We start from the raw sequence: 14,387 nt of genomic DNA on the forward strand, positions 1-14,387 counted from the left end.
GCTAAACCTAACCTGCGACGTCGGATGGCGCAAACCGCTTTCATGCATCCACTTTACCCCAGATTTGCACTCCTCGGCTATCATCCGATCCACAACGTTCTCTGCTAGGCACTTCAGGGCCCCATGCTGGAGAACCCAGATTCAGGTTGCGGCTCTTTCAATAACCATATGCGGCTGAGTTCCGTAGCCAACTCGCCTTCAATGGCGGCTCTAATATTCTGCCAGTATCCATCCCATCGACGACTACGATCACATCTCCAGGTCTTGCCAATCTCTTTTTCCTATCTTTTTTCATCTCAAAGATTAATCTACTTTCATTGTAATTTTGGAGCGTATTGCAATCAAATTCGCAATCTGAATTCAAGAGGTTTACTTCTAGATCATCATGCCTGTGTATCTCTGGCGTCGTTTCAGATCCAGGCACTCTGCGTGTTTGATTGGATCGGAGAAGAGTGTGAATTACACTTCACATCATCTGAGATGCGAGCAAATCAATAGTTCAACAAAGCAGCAACTATGTCAGCAAACATCACAACAAGTTGGCATCTCAAGGTATGCTTTACACGATAGAAAGATTTAACTTACTAACACTATCCAGATCATGGCCTGGAACGGCCCAAATTGTTGCAAGCGACGAGGAAGATAGCTTCTCCAATGTCTTTTCTCGAATACCAGAACTGCAATATACAGATGCTCGCAGCTCAGGACCGCAACAAGCTAATTGTTCAACGTCAAGTTCTCAACCGCCGGCAAACTTACACATCAGCTCCGTGAAGCCACCTCCATTGTGTCGATTGTCGAGGACACCACATCTCTCGATATTTTTATTGTACCTCACAGTGACACTGTCACTACTATCTACACTAGCAGAGGCTAGCCCTCTCCTTGGTCTACCTTCAGATCTCCATCTCAACCTTCATCGCCGACAAGCAATTCCAGACAAGTTCGGACGAACTGGAAATGAGCCTGCCCCAGTGGCGTCACAACCACCACCACAGCCTGCAACACCCACAATCTCAATCCTCCCATCTACCACAACAGCATCCACTTTCAATTCTGCCACTCCCCAACCAAGTTTTCCCGCCACAGGCACAGATGACAATGATAATACACGGCCACAAAACGAGTTCGGCATCCCTCCACAATCTCTCACCTTGATATCCTCTCCACTTCGCCTGTCTCCTGGGGTGATCGCAGGCATTGCAGGAGGCGGCGCCGCAGTACTTTTCGCCTCCATCGGCATTGCAGTATGCGTATATCGACGGCGTCGAAGAATCGAAGTCAACGAGATACCGATCCGACGTTCACGTTTGGGTTCTCGCCTCGCACATCGTTTCTTTGGAGACATGCCATCTCGCGGTCCGTCGCGAAATGTGTCCCGTAATGGATTTCGTCGAGGAAGTGACGAGTCTGATGCACGTAGCGAGAAGCAGCTCGAGGCTGGATGGGTTGACAAAGGATCAATCAGCCGACCTAAGAATGCCTGGCTGGAGAACGGCCTTTTGAGCGTTCCAAAGCCCAAATTCATGCGGGAGGAGAAAGATGATGATGTAGCGCCTTGGGTTATTGGGGTTCCAAGGCCTGCCCGGCCTATCAGTGCAGAGCCACTGGGGCGTTTGAGTGGGATGGGGATGGGGATGGGGTATTTGAAGTAGAGAGGTCAAGCACGGTCACTGATTTGGGTGGTTACAATTGGTTCTGGCGTTGATGGTTGGTTTCTGGAGTGCGATACCCTATTTAATTTCTCACCATTCTAGTAGTTAAATCCAATCTTTCTTCACCATGTCTTTTCAATTCAAGGAAGCGCACTTACAGTGAATGATCTTTGCACAGCTATTGGCTAGGCAAACGCGGTCACCCAAACTAATGAACAAAGTTTCCTTAAGCAACCACTCTCTTCCTCTCTATTTATTACCTGCCTTTTCCACATCAAACAATATCAACACCAACCTCAACCGCAATCTTCCACTACAACATTCCCATTCACCACATAGCGACAGTCAATTCCCTTACGTCAAACGCCATGGACCTCGACGACCGAAAGCTCGCACTGACCCTGGTTCTCTCTTTCCTCATCGCGCTTGTCGTACCATTTCTCCGCAAAATATTCTTCAGTATCGTGATGCTGATTCTCGAGGTACCTTTGTACATCCCCCCCAAACTTGCCAGCATCTTTATCAGCCTTACATATATGGCGATCATGGCGATCATTCTCATGATAATGCCTATGATGCGCGAGGGCAGAGGTTTCGTCCTGCTTTGGATCCCTATCTCGGTTGGTATTATGGTGCAGATTTTATTACTGTGGAATAATAGGTCCGATCCATTGCCAGGAGTTCCATGATGGCTATAGTGTCATTCCCAGAACCTTCGAATACGCAGAAGCCAGTGGGAAACACAATTCGAAAAGTCGTATGGACAATCAAAACAATATATACATAATCTTCAAAATCCATTTTGTACCCGAAATTTGTTAATACGCGGTGATTCGCGCCGAAACCTGCTTGTAACAATACTCCAATGGCCCAATGACATGCGTCCAGATATCCTTCCTCCAACTCCCATCGCTCAGCTGCTTCGCGCGCAGACACCACTCCACTGCCTGCGCGAACTCCGGCCCCGCCTCTTCGGTCACTAACTTGCTCCAGTTCAAGGCAGCTGCATAATCTAGAAGGGGGGCAGATGTGGCGTCTCCGGCGGGAAGCTGTTGTCGGAATTTATTCTGCTCGAGCGAGGTGCCGAAGCAGAGCTCTAGGAGTCTGATGCCGAGAGCGGCCATTGTGTCGACGGTGTCAGTGGCGCCTGATTTCGACATTTCGCCGCAGAGATATGGTGTATCTAGAAGGACAGACTCGTCATTTTTGGGGTCATGCAGGAACAAAACATTCTCCTTCTGAAGAGGAGTGGTTAGCCATGGTGTAGATGACAATTGAAGGTAGGACGACGCCAGCGTGAGAGCCAACCAGTAGCGTTTTCGCCGTGTCAGAATGCCATGGGCATCGGAGAGGATCTTTTCCAAGGTGACAATCTTGTAACCTGAAATCGATTTGGTCGGGTCCCCAGGATACACAGAAAAGCGGTAATCGTCCTCGTCCATGTATCCAAAGCATTCAGGTACGGTCGCTCCACCAGCGCCGTTAAGCCGGCCTGAGGTAGCTGTTAGGGTAGCACAAAGGCATTTTATATTCATCGCTTCGGGCTGAGTGACAGTCGGTAACAGAGTATCGCTGCTTTCGCTCCAGCGAACCTTCCGGGGACTTTTCTGCGGTGTAGATTGGGGTACTTTGACGACAATGCCTGGACTATTTGGTGTTGATTCCGCTGGAAGCATCTTGATTTTGGTCTCCTGCCAGCCTAATCTTTTATGATCTGCTCCCAGGTTGAACAAAACATCGAATTCCACCTTTTCTGACGTTCGGTGCTGTAGTTGGAGATTTGCTACATGACTCATGCAACTACATTGCCATGATTTTATCAGAGCATGGTGCAATCTCACGGCATGTCTCCAGAAGTCGTTGATCTTTCTGTTGACAGCCGAATTGGGCTTAATGGTACCAGTCTTTCGTCTAGCTTCCGAGATATGATCGCTACTATCCAAAAGGTTTCGCAATCGGTCATTGGCATCTTGGAGTTTGTCGAACAGTCGCTCGCGAGAGGACTTTTTCAAACTGAATCTGATTCTCTTGGCCTCAAATTCAATGTTCGATATGCTTAATCGATCTCTTCTAGTAACACCTGCCTTTACTTTGCCCTGTCGGTTTGCTGTCAGTTATACGGCTTTGTCAACGTTGATCTAGATTTGTACCTTATCGACCTTCGCGAGAAACTTAGAATCATTGACGCCAAGTTCCTTCTTTAGCGACTCTATAAGCTTATTTATGTTGCCCATGATATCCAGGAAAAGCTCGTAAGACTTTGGCAAGCGCTGCTTCAACCTCTTCTCGAGCTCTTCGTCCTCCCATGCCTCGCCTGCCGGATTGTCCATAAGTGCTTTGAGTTCATCATCATCCACTACCAGAGGTAGTAGTAATCTCTCGATGTTACCTTCAAATATGGTATGATGGTAGCCGAGGTCGTGTTTGCATTTCTTGTAGGTTGCTTGGATTCGCCACCAGTCGTTCAATAGCTCAGCCCCTTCACGATAGCTTTCCAGCGCGTATATGAGAAGAGGAAATGCACCCAGAACCAAGCCGGCCAGCTCTATACCGCTCATCTTGGTGTTACAGATGTATCAAAAGTCATATTCACAGAGATGAAATGTTGAAGCTTGAGAGGTGATAAGGCTGAGGTTCAGCTCGTCCGTTTGGGGGCCGAAAGTGGGGGGGTTTCTCAGCCCGTCTTCCCCTCATCTTGTGATGTGCAGATGCAGCCGCATTTCCTCAGAGCCTTGTACAAATCTTTAGAAATGAATAGATGATCCAAAACAACCTCCGAACAGGCTCTTTCCAAAAGACATGCAGCGATCGTTGGCAACTTCTGCCATAGCATGCGCCCAGCTGCTTGATCAGGTCTCGACGCTTCTTCGTGACCCTGCGAATGAGGCTCGCTCTGCTCTGCGGCGCGGAGAAATCGAAGATCAAGCAGGAAGATTTAGAGTGTGGGCAGGAAATCTAGGAGCATTTCAACGATTGCCATCGACTTCATCGCTCGATCATAGACTTAGAGAGTCGCCGAAGGTAGCAGGGCAAGTACTAGAGCTTCTGCAAGATTTGCAAGATACTGCACAGATAGGTAATAGATCTCTTCATTCTTTAGGTTTTGCTCACATTGTATTAAGTGTCTGATATCGCCTCTGGCGAGAGACCAAATCGTCAATACGATGCTGAGGACGATAGTGAGGACGATTTCGTTCCAGACGATGATGATGAACTTGAGGAGGCAACCAACGACTGCACTGAAACTGAAAAGCTTCATACACCCAAAGAACCTCTATCCGAAGGTCAGGAGTTGTTCGAGAGCATAAAGGAGACTATTGCAAGCCTGTTTAGGATATCAATAATCATTCGCAATGCCAGTCCCAGAGATCGCTTCGCCAGGGCGTTGCAATCGAATCAGCCCTCTTTTGATAGCAGCTTCGATATCAACCATGTGGGTCAGAAATTCCCATTATTAGACTCGAAAGAAAAGAAGTGGCTCAAGGAACGACTGGGCAAGGCCATAACTAATCGAAGGCAATACCTTCGATATGCCCGTGATCACCGCTACAAACTCGGCAAAGAACGACAGGATGTTTGGCAGCCCAACGACAAAGAGGAACGACGCACGCAACCAGCTCTAACGGTGGATTGGACGAGAGCTCCCCAAGAATCACAATTGAAACCTCCGGTGGCAGAGAGTACGCTGGCTTCTACCTCCGCATCGACTTTGCGTCCTACAGATGTTCAATTACAAGAGGAAGACTTCCGGGACGATCAATCTCAGACCTCATACGCCATGTCTCTCAACGACGAAAACGAAGCTCTTGAGCTTCCAAGACTTGAAGACGTTGCGAAAGGCGTTTTCCCCTTTGAATGTCCGCTGTGCTGGACGATTCAAAATACCAAGAAGGAAAGTTCCTGGCGAAAACATGTCTTCTCTGATCTACGACCGTATGTCTGCACCTTTGGAAAGTGTGATGTCAAGCTATTTGCCGACCGTCGCGATTGGTTCGACCACGAGATGCAGGTCCATCGAAATCAGTGGGTTTGCCACTTCTGCGACAAGGAAGGCTTCCAATCGCTCGAACGGTTCCACGATCATCTGCACAAGCACCACTCCAATGTCGCGACGGCTGATCAACTGGATGCAATTTGCGAAGCGAGCAAACGACCCATTGATCAGATTCCGGCATCAGATTGCCCGTTTTGTAATGTATGGGAGGGGAAGTTGCGTGAAGTAAACCCCGATATCCCTGTCGAAACAAGCATTGTGGTCACGCCTGCCCAGTTTCGGCACCATGTCGGATCTCACATGCAGCAGTTGGCATTGTTTGCCATTCCTCGGGGCCATCTACAAGTTGAATCAGAGGGAGATTCTGCTGCGAGTGCGGAAGCCGTCGCATTTGACAAGATTGGGTCATCCAAAAAGCATTCGAGTGTCAGCTCTTACGTATCCATACCGAGTTTGGGTTCAAACACCGATGCCTTGGAAAAGCAACGACTCGCCCTCCAACAAGCTGAGATCAAATATGGATCAAACCATTTTGACACTTTGAGGGAGTTGGAGAATCTTGCATTTCTACTGGTGGACATGAGGAAGCACGACGAGGCGGAAGAATTGCTCCAAAGAGCTCACGCAGGCTATGAAGGATCGCCTGAGTGTGGATCATATCATCCCTTGACTCTTAAGGCTCTTGCCAATCTCGGCGACTTTTACAGAAATAAGGGGCTTTATGAGCGGGCAGAGAAAGTATACCAGGAGGCACTCTTGGGCTATGAACGAACTAATATTTTCGGTGAGGACCATGACAAGTGCTTGGCTGATGTGGTCAATCACTTGGGCGATGTTTACAGTTCCCAGAATCGACTGGAGGAAGCAGAAACATTTTATCAACGCGCTAAGAAGGCATATCAAGCAATGTTCGGGCCCCAACATCCTTCGACACTCGACATGATCAAGAAATTGAGTGACCTCTTTGTCGAGAAGACCGGGCTCGATGAAGCAGAAAAGAAATACCGAAATGCACTAGAGAGTTCAGAAGAAGAGAACGGCTTGCTCCACAAAGAGACACTCCAAAGAGTCGGTGATCTCGGCTCGGTGTTGTTCGAGCAAACGAAATACGAAGAGGCAGAGTTGATGTACAGAAGAGTTATGGAAGGATACGAGAAAATGCATGGGCCTAAGCACCTAATGACCCTGGATAAAATCCACTACCTTGCCTTAGTTCTTGATCGACAAAAGAAATATGAGGAGTCGACAAAGATGTACAAGAAAGCGCTCGAAGGATACGAAGAAACTTTGGGTCCAACAGAATTGGGCACACTTCACTGTTGCTTCAATTATGCCTTAGCTTTGACCCATACAGGCAATAACGAAGATGCTGAGATGCTATACCGACGAGCATTGGAAGGGTATGAGTTGCAGCTTGGTATGAAGGATTTGACTACAATCAATACACTCAAGAATCTCGGCTTGGTTTTACATCACCTCAGCAAATTTCAAGAGGCACGGGCAATGCTTGCGCGCGCAGTGAGAGGATTTGAAGTGGTACTTGGGCCCGAAGACCCAGCTTACCTGAACACTTTGAGTTACATTGGCGCAACTCTCGACGCACTCGGTCGCTACAAAGACGCAGAGTATTATTATCGCGAGGCTTTTCTGGGCCTGAATCAGGCAACTGGGCCTGAATCCTCCGATACACAGTCGACCCGGCAATTCCTTGCCTATAATATGAGCTATCAAGGTCGTCTAACAGAGGCTATCAATACGCTGGAAATCTATTATCAGATACAGCAACAGCATTATGGAGACCGAAACAAATATACCTTGAGCGCGCTTAGGCAAATAGAACAATGGCGAGAAGAAGCTGGGTTGAAGGTCGAAAAGCCCGTATAGTCAATATTATCATGCTAGGAGTAAATTTAAACATTTGAAGAACTGCAGTGCTCCATGATAGATGCTAAAGTAGTGATTCGAAGCTATAGTATTTGACGAGCCAAGCTTTCCTGATCTTTGTGATACAAATAAAACCTTGCTAATTCACCGGATCGGAAACACATACGGTTCAAAAACGGGGCACTCTATTACCCACCCCAGCTGATATGTAAAAGTTGATTGAAAGGTATATGACATAATATAGTAGTGGTATAATTCCCTCGGCTGCCAGCACAGTCTCCTCCATGTTGACAATTCAATGTTACCGTCGTTCTGAAATGTAGAGCGATGGAGAGTTTATACATTGGCACCATTCACTCGCTTACTGCGCAGACTTTGTGATTTTGTATCAACTCATACGCATTGAACAAGCAACTCATCGCTTCTGCATTAATGGCATACGTCGAAGACAGCACATTGCATATGGCAGAGAACTTTTGTTCAAAACAATCCCAACTGCCGAATGGTTTAGATGCGTATCCGAACTGCAAGCGTGCAAGAATATTTCCTGGTCTGCCCATGGGCAATGTGGGGGGCGATTCCAGATTCATAGGCGCAAGCTAAGGTCTTTGTGTTGCAAGATTCTCGAGATAAAGACGACAATGCCTCCGACGAAGAGCGTCACACCCTATTCACTTATTAGCGCCAATTCATCGTATTCCTCTTCTCCTAAACATACCCCGAAGACGATAAGGCCCATGTATCCAAAGGCAAAATCTGTAGACGATTGTATCAACGACCCACCAATAGGCGAGCCTACCAACTGAGCAGCAGCCAAAACAGTATATAGTGCACCGATTCGTCCCCCAAGTTTGTCTGCTGGGGAAAGTTGTGCGGCAATGACGGGGAGAACGGCGATAAATACCCCTGAACAGAAACCATACAGTATAACGAAGACCACAAGGACTCCTACGTCGCTTGTGACGAGCCACATGCCGAGGCACTGAATTCCAGACAAGATTGTCATCGGATAGGTAATGTTGGTGGGCCCAGTTTCATCTGCTGCTAGGCCTCCGCTGGATCACAGTCAACATTGCTCTCATCTCGAGATCATTGGAAATCTGGCCTACAGGATTCGCCCGAGTATACTAGCAGCATTCATCAGGGGTAGAAGGTAGTCCTTGGCGGATGAATTGGGATTCGATGTGGAACAATAGGAGGCTGCTTGACTGTTAAGATGACAAAGAGTGGAAATGGCGTATGACACATACTGATATAGTAGTATGGCACATACTGGCCGAGCATGGCCACGAAAGCTCCCACAGCAAGGACGGAATATCTCTTATCGAGGAAGCCTTTGAAGTCAAATAGTTGGCCAGCTCCTCTGAGCGGCTTCGGAGGAAGTTTAGTCCATGATATACTGAGAGCTATAGCATAGGATACTCTTTTTAAGGTTAGCATTTCTCACTTCATATTCGAGTTACTTGAGTAGACTCACGCCACGACTGTAGCTACGACTCTCAGTGTCCACGCAAAACCTACTTGAGGCATCAAGCGAGCGAATATGATCGGGAAGCATACGCCTCCAACGCTCCCTGATGCTGCTACAATACCCATAACTAGAGCACGACGACGTTGGAAATGTTGCCCGGCAACCACAAGGGCGGGTTGAGCGCCTAATGCGATCGCGACACCCAGGAGCACACCCTGAATAAGAAAAAGCTGGTATAGTTCGTCTGTTTCACTGAAAGACAAAGCTAAGAGACCGCCAGCACAGCCTAAGCCAGAAAGTATGTACAAGTTCTAGCATAGTTCAGCAGTGTTTCCGATCAGTGTTTCCAGAAATCCAAAAAAAAAAGACCGGCAATAAACACATACCTTTAGGCCATAACAGTCGAATAGAGATCCAGCAGGAGCAGCCAGCACGTTCATCAACGTGATTTGAAGAGTTCCAATAAAAGAGATTGTAGAAGCAGGCGTATCGGTCAAGCCTGTGCTTTGATAGTATTCTTGGAAGAAACCAAAGCTATTGATGATTCCAAATGCAGAGAAATAAACCAGACAGGATCCAAGAACGGTTAAGAGGGGCTTGAGGTCTCGGTCGGTCTTTGGAATATCAGTCTCGAGACTGGAAGCATCTCCTTCATCTTCCTTCTTCTTCTTCTTTTCGAGGAAGAACTTCATTTTGGGCGGCAGAAACCCTGCGACTGGCGCAAAAGTTGCTTCTTTTGTACAATGTAGTCAAGGGGAGAAATTGTTTCAGAATCATGACGACAATACAAAATTATGGCGGGTATCTTGCTTTTACGTTCTTCGCATGCTTGGTGTGGAATGCTGGCAAGCAAGTCACAGTGAGCTGTGACGCAAGGCCATACTTCCGACCACCCGTCTTCCTTTGCCCGCGCGGATGTCCCAGATCGTGCGCTTCATGTGCTCTAGATCATCTCTATAGAATGACGGTTTTGCGGCCTCAACCCGACGGGATGTTGTCATGTGTAACGGCATGAGCGGACCAGCAATTACACACCGCGGGTCAACACAGGTGGCAGATGACATCTTCCTGCTAACATGTAGATCTGTCAACCGAACTGACAGATTTTGGCCTCGATGACAATGATTATTCTCTGCACGAGACTTTGTACACAGGAGTTACACATCTCTACACCAGATTCAGGCAGCGTTGTTGAGGTGAATCTCATCACGTGGCTTGTAGTACATTCCGCACATCATTCTCCACTTAGGCTGATGTAACACTGGATGGTTTAACTCTATCTTTAAGAAGTCTATTGTGACCGATCAAATGAGGAAATGAAACTCTTTCATCGTGTCCGCACTTGATAGTTACTGGCCTGATCTCAAAAGGTCTCGGTTGCAGATATCAAGCAATTGCGCATAATCACCAGCTCATATCAACACAACTGTTGAACCAAACAGTTGGGCTGAGACCTACTAAACAAATAGGAAGAATGAGCTATCGCCAAAAGGTATAGCAATTGAAGATACTCGTACCCCCTTGGACCATCTTGGCCAATGGCAAGCTTTTGCCGTGGAATGATGAAGTATGTGATCTCGATTGGCGAGTTGGGCAAAAAGAATAATCTCGTATAGCTTATTTTCACATACCTTTGATATGGCCTTAAACCCAGGTCGACAAAGATGATACCGATAGGCCTTTGCCTAGGCCCCTGATGCTTTCTCCAATTGGTTCCCGAATCCGCAGACCAGGCCAACATTGGGCAAAGAGTTCGGAACTGTTTCACAAGTTTCTGTACTTATCGATTCTGACACAGGATGGTAGACTTTACTGCTAAAGAAGTTTGATCGATCCGACATGACCACCGGAGAACACATCACACATCATTTCGTAATGACGTTTCCATACTGAAGATCCGAAAATAGCGACACGTTATGTTTCGATCCTTCTGTGGGTCGCGTTCCACTCTATCTCGCCTTCGGTCGGTTCTGAACAACATCGTTGCCTTTTGATTCCCGAATCCATCAAAACGGGCCGAACGTTGGGTCTGCCAACGTCAAGGGTCGACAAGGCGATCTGTCAGTCATATCAGGAAAGCGTTTACAATTAGCGCTTGATCGACAATCTACCGCCGGTGAGGAATGTTTGCATGTTCCTGCGTGAGGGGAGCATCAAGCACGCAAGAAGACGGTGTTAATCCTGGTTATGCCAAAGCCTTCACGCGGTCGTGATCCGCGGCTGGAACAAAAATCCGAAAGTTTATCACCCTGGAGGTAGGTGGCACGGCGGCGGTGGAATCTTTTGTATGGAAGAAGCCAAGATTGTCCATGACGCTATCTTGTTGAAATTATCTAGCATATCTAGACAAACCTAATGTCTGACTCTTTGTAATGAGATAGACATCCACTGTCTTTTTGGTGTAACCATAGTCTATTCACTCAGAGCGCGGTACGACTGTTCGAAACGCCCACGCATTACTGTGTGGGCTAGACTTGTATCGTTTCTATCTCAAACATGTGATCTACCATACGAGTCATTTCAAAGTTTTTACTATGTAGACACGCTTGAATAGCCAGGCAGTAAAGTCTGCTAAGGTTCTGAAGCCTACACTTCACTGTCTATCTTGGATCTACTTCGTGATCAACTGCAAGGCCAATGCGATTAGAGCCTTCAAAGAATTACTACATAGACGTGGCGGTCAAAGAGGTCTTTAATCTTCCTCGTGTTTCTCGGTAACCGACCCGGGCGTTGAGGTTGCAAGGGGCAATACACTCGTGTTAGCGAAGAGAAAACGGGGAAACCAACGCCGTGCACCTGGAAGCGAAATCCACAACTCTTCTATGAACAAAGGCGAATCTCTACTGTATCGGTGGTGATTGGCATAGAGTGGAGCTGATGAATGATGATGCTGTCATGGCTGGCTGCGTGCGCAATTCAGCCTCCTTCCCAAAGTACCACCTAACTCTATGTGCTGTAGCGCCGGGAACCTGTTTGATCGTTACGGACCTCACCGAAAAGACAACGCATTTGGGGAATGGTGTTTCGTGTTGTAAACAAGTCGCAGAGTTACTGTGTAGATACACCTACGGAGTTGCAAGATACGGAAATCCTTCGGAGGGGCAGAATTATAATGATTATTGCCCACTGTCGCGAATTGGGCATTCTACTATTTTCTGATGTTATCCTAGGTACCGCCTCCTGAACGAATTAGGTTGGGACTAAGTCTCCTAAGTAAACTATCAAAATCCAGATCCCAGCCCTTCTCCTTTAAGCGTGCCAATCTCAACGCCCTCGCAGGTGGATCACATTCGTGTCCTGCATTAACGTCTGCACGAGAGGGGAAGGTTTGGTCACTGTTTGGGGAGACGCTCGTTGAAAACGGTTCACGTGGCCGCCACTGGAAGCATACTTTCCTCCGGCACTCGATGCACGTTCCGACTGCAGTGAGCATGGATCCGATCCTGGACAATCGGTTTTGTAGCATATCATTTCCCTTTCCGGGCTTAATACCAAGATTAGGACAAGGGAGAAACCTGCAATCGCAGGCTACATTCAGCACGACCTCCGCCCGTTGTCACAGTGGATCCAAACGTAGTTGGTCAGTGAGGGGGCGTTTGGTTTGCGGGACTACAATGCTTACGGTGCCATGAATCGCAACCGCAGCGGCGAAGGGGTTGATCTTCGCATGGCCATGGTACACGAATGCCTTAAGTTTAAAGTAGTCCCGGCCATTGTGCGGGCGCGATGTTAGAATTCAATTGCGCGTCAAGAGAGTGAAGTGTTTACCTTATGTTGCGCGGCGTACATTCGCCATGTCTGCACCAGCACCAAACTACCCTGACGCGGACCGAGGTGTCAGTCTTGCAGCTACATACATTACAGGATGTGTAGTATCACTGGTCTTTGTTGTCATGCGGCTATGCGCACGATATAGCATAGCTGGCGTTGGGATTGACGACTGGTTAATGCTTGTTACCTGGGTAAGTCTTCTCCTTTGAACCATTCCAATATACACAATACAGATCTTCCCTCTGAGTATATGTACTCACTATTGCTAGATCGCTTTCGTTCCAGTCACCGTCTTACTGTGCATCCTCTGTGTCAATGGAGGCACTCGCCATCTCGCCTACCTTGCCGCCGACCCAGACAAGCTCGTCTGGTCTATCAAAATGAATTGGATCTCTCAACCCTTCGTCATCTTCTGCCTCGGAACCGGAAAAGTTGCTGTCTCCTTCCTCATCATCCGCCTACTCAATCGCGCCTCGATCTGGCGCCGCTATTCTCTTTACTTCGCCAGTGCTCTCACAGTCGCCAACACCATCATCATGATAGTCCTCACCTTCGCACAATGCAGCACCCCCGCCGCACTCTGGGACCAGGAACTAAAAGAACGGACGAAGTGCTGGAACCCTCAAGTCCAAAGTAGCTTCAGCATTTACGGAGCCGCCGTTCACACGGCAATGGATTTCTTCCTCGCCGGGCTTCCCATCACCTTAGTGTGGGGACTACAGACAGACCTGAGGAAGAAGATCGCCCTCTGTGCATTACTGGGATGTGGAGCATTGTAAGAATCACTCCGGCTACGAATTCGTCTCATCAATCATGCTGACTCGGCACTTCATTAGGACTGGAATCTGTGCAGGCGTTAAAACGAGCAAACTCCTCTCGCTCAACGAGAGATCAGACATCACCTGGGAGACCGTCCCATTATTCATGTGGTCAGGGTAAGTCGTGTAAATGTATTGCGCCATGATCCGCGTATACGAACCTCACTTGCATTCATATTTCGATCGTCGCCAGACTAACCGATCCCCCACTAGAATCGAAATCATCCTCCTCATCGTCTGCGGCTCCATCCCCGCGCTCAAACCCATCTACAGCATTTGTCTGGGGAAGCGATCATTCACGTTGCGGTCGAGTCAGCGGAATACATTGAGTGCGAAGAAGAATAACAATTCGCGGCGATCGTACATCCGACAACGAGACGATACTGAGGCTTCGCTTGGTCTCAACAATGTCACACAGCCTTCGGCTGTGCATGTTAGTCGAATGTCGGAGGATGAGATTGCTATGACTGGGAGGTTCGATAAGGAGGGGACGATACAAATCACGAAGACTTTCGATATCCAGAGGGATTGATTCTTATGTTAAGAGATACATGTATGATGTGTAATTTTAGTTTCTACGATACCCAACAAAGCAAAGAGAAATATAATATAAACCTACATAATATACACAAAACTAGCAGAAAACCTTGTGCGAAATCGTTCGCATTGTAGGATAATCGACGACTAAAGAGATCGGTGACAGGCATGAGAATCGAACTGCAGCAGGTACCTACATTGGGTCGATCTGATGACCAGGAATGCTTGTGCAGTTGTGCAAGGCGTGCCGATCACGG

At 47.8% G+C, this 14,387-nt stretch overlaps 5 protein-coding genes across 5 annotated transcripts; 3 read left to right on the forward strand and 2 right to left on the reverse strand.

The window, feature by feature from the left end:
* Nucleotides 1–306: 306 nt before the first annotated feature.
* BU24DRAFT_473646 (uncharacterized protein) lies at nucleotides 307–1,728 on the forward strand. The gene is made up of 2 exons (XM_033532805.1): nucleotides 307–552; nucleotides 599–1,728. Exons 1-2 carry the CDS (start codon nucleotides 386–388, stop codon nucleotides 1,653–1,655), a joined length of 1,224 nt encoding a protein of 407 aa, XP_033377824.1. The 5' UTR covers nucleotides 307–385; the 3' UTR covers nucleotides 1,656–1,728.
* A 745-nt stretch (nucleotides 1,729–2,473) lies between these two features.
* BU24DRAFT_467859 (uncharacterized protein) lies at nucleotides 2,474–4,213 on the reverse strand (the record flags this gene model as incomplete). The annotated part of the gene is made up of 2 exons (XM_033532480.1): nucleotides 2,474–3,751; nucleotides 3,806–4,213. 2 exons carry the CDS (start codon nucleotides 4,211–4,213, stop codon nucleotides 2,474–2,476), a joined length of 1,686 nt encoding a protein of 561 aa, XP_033377825.1.
* A 1,955-nt stretch (nucleotides 4,214–6,168) lies between these two features.
* Nucleotides 6,169–7,338, forward strand: BU24DRAFT_317109 (TPR-like protein; the record flags this gene model as incomplete). Its single annotated transcript, XM_033522890.1, has 1 exon — nucleotides 6,169–7,338. A coding segment is annotated over one exon (1,170 nt), but the record flags the coding sequence as incomplete, so codon positions are not given.
* Nucleotides 7,339–8,119: 781 nt separating this feature from the next.
* BU24DRAFT_467861 (MFS general substrate transporter) lies at nucleotides 8,120–9,696 on the reverse strand (the record flags this gene model as incomplete). Its single annotated transcript, XM_033532481.1, has 6 exons — nucleotides 8,120–8,200; nucleotides 8,252–8,588; nucleotides 8,643–8,733; nucleotides 8,784–8,956; nucleotides 9,011–9,315; nucleotides 9,391–9,696. The coding sequence occupies 6 exons, from the start codon at nucleotides 9,694–9,696 to the stop codon at nucleotides 8,120–8,122; spliced, it is 1,293 nt and encodes a 430-aa protein (XP_033377827.1).
* Nucleotides 9,697–12,304: 2,608 nt separating this feature from the next.
* Nucleotides 12,305–14,177, forward strand: BU24DRAFT_497104 (uncharacterized protein). The gene is made up of 4 exons (XM_033534242.1): nucleotides 12,305–12,966; nucleotides 13,045–13,550; nucleotides 13,612–13,710; nucleotides 13,807–14,177. Exons 1-4 carry the CDS (start codon nucleotides 12,799–12,801, stop codon nucleotides 14,123–14,125), a joined length of 1,092 nt encoding a protein of 363 aa, XP_033377828.1. The 5' UTR covers nucleotides 12,305–12,798; the 3' UTR covers nucleotides 14,126–14,177.
* The last annotated feature ends 210 nt before the right edge of the window (nucleotides 14,178–14,387 follow it).

Source organism: Aaosphaeria arxii (genome assembly GCF_010015735.1).
Source record: "Aaosphaeria arxii CBS 175.79 unplaced genomic scaffold BU24scaffold_13, whole genome shotgun sequence".
NCBI lineage: Eukaryota > Fungi > Ascomycota > Dothideomycetes > Pleosporales > Aaosphaeria > Aaosphaeria arxii.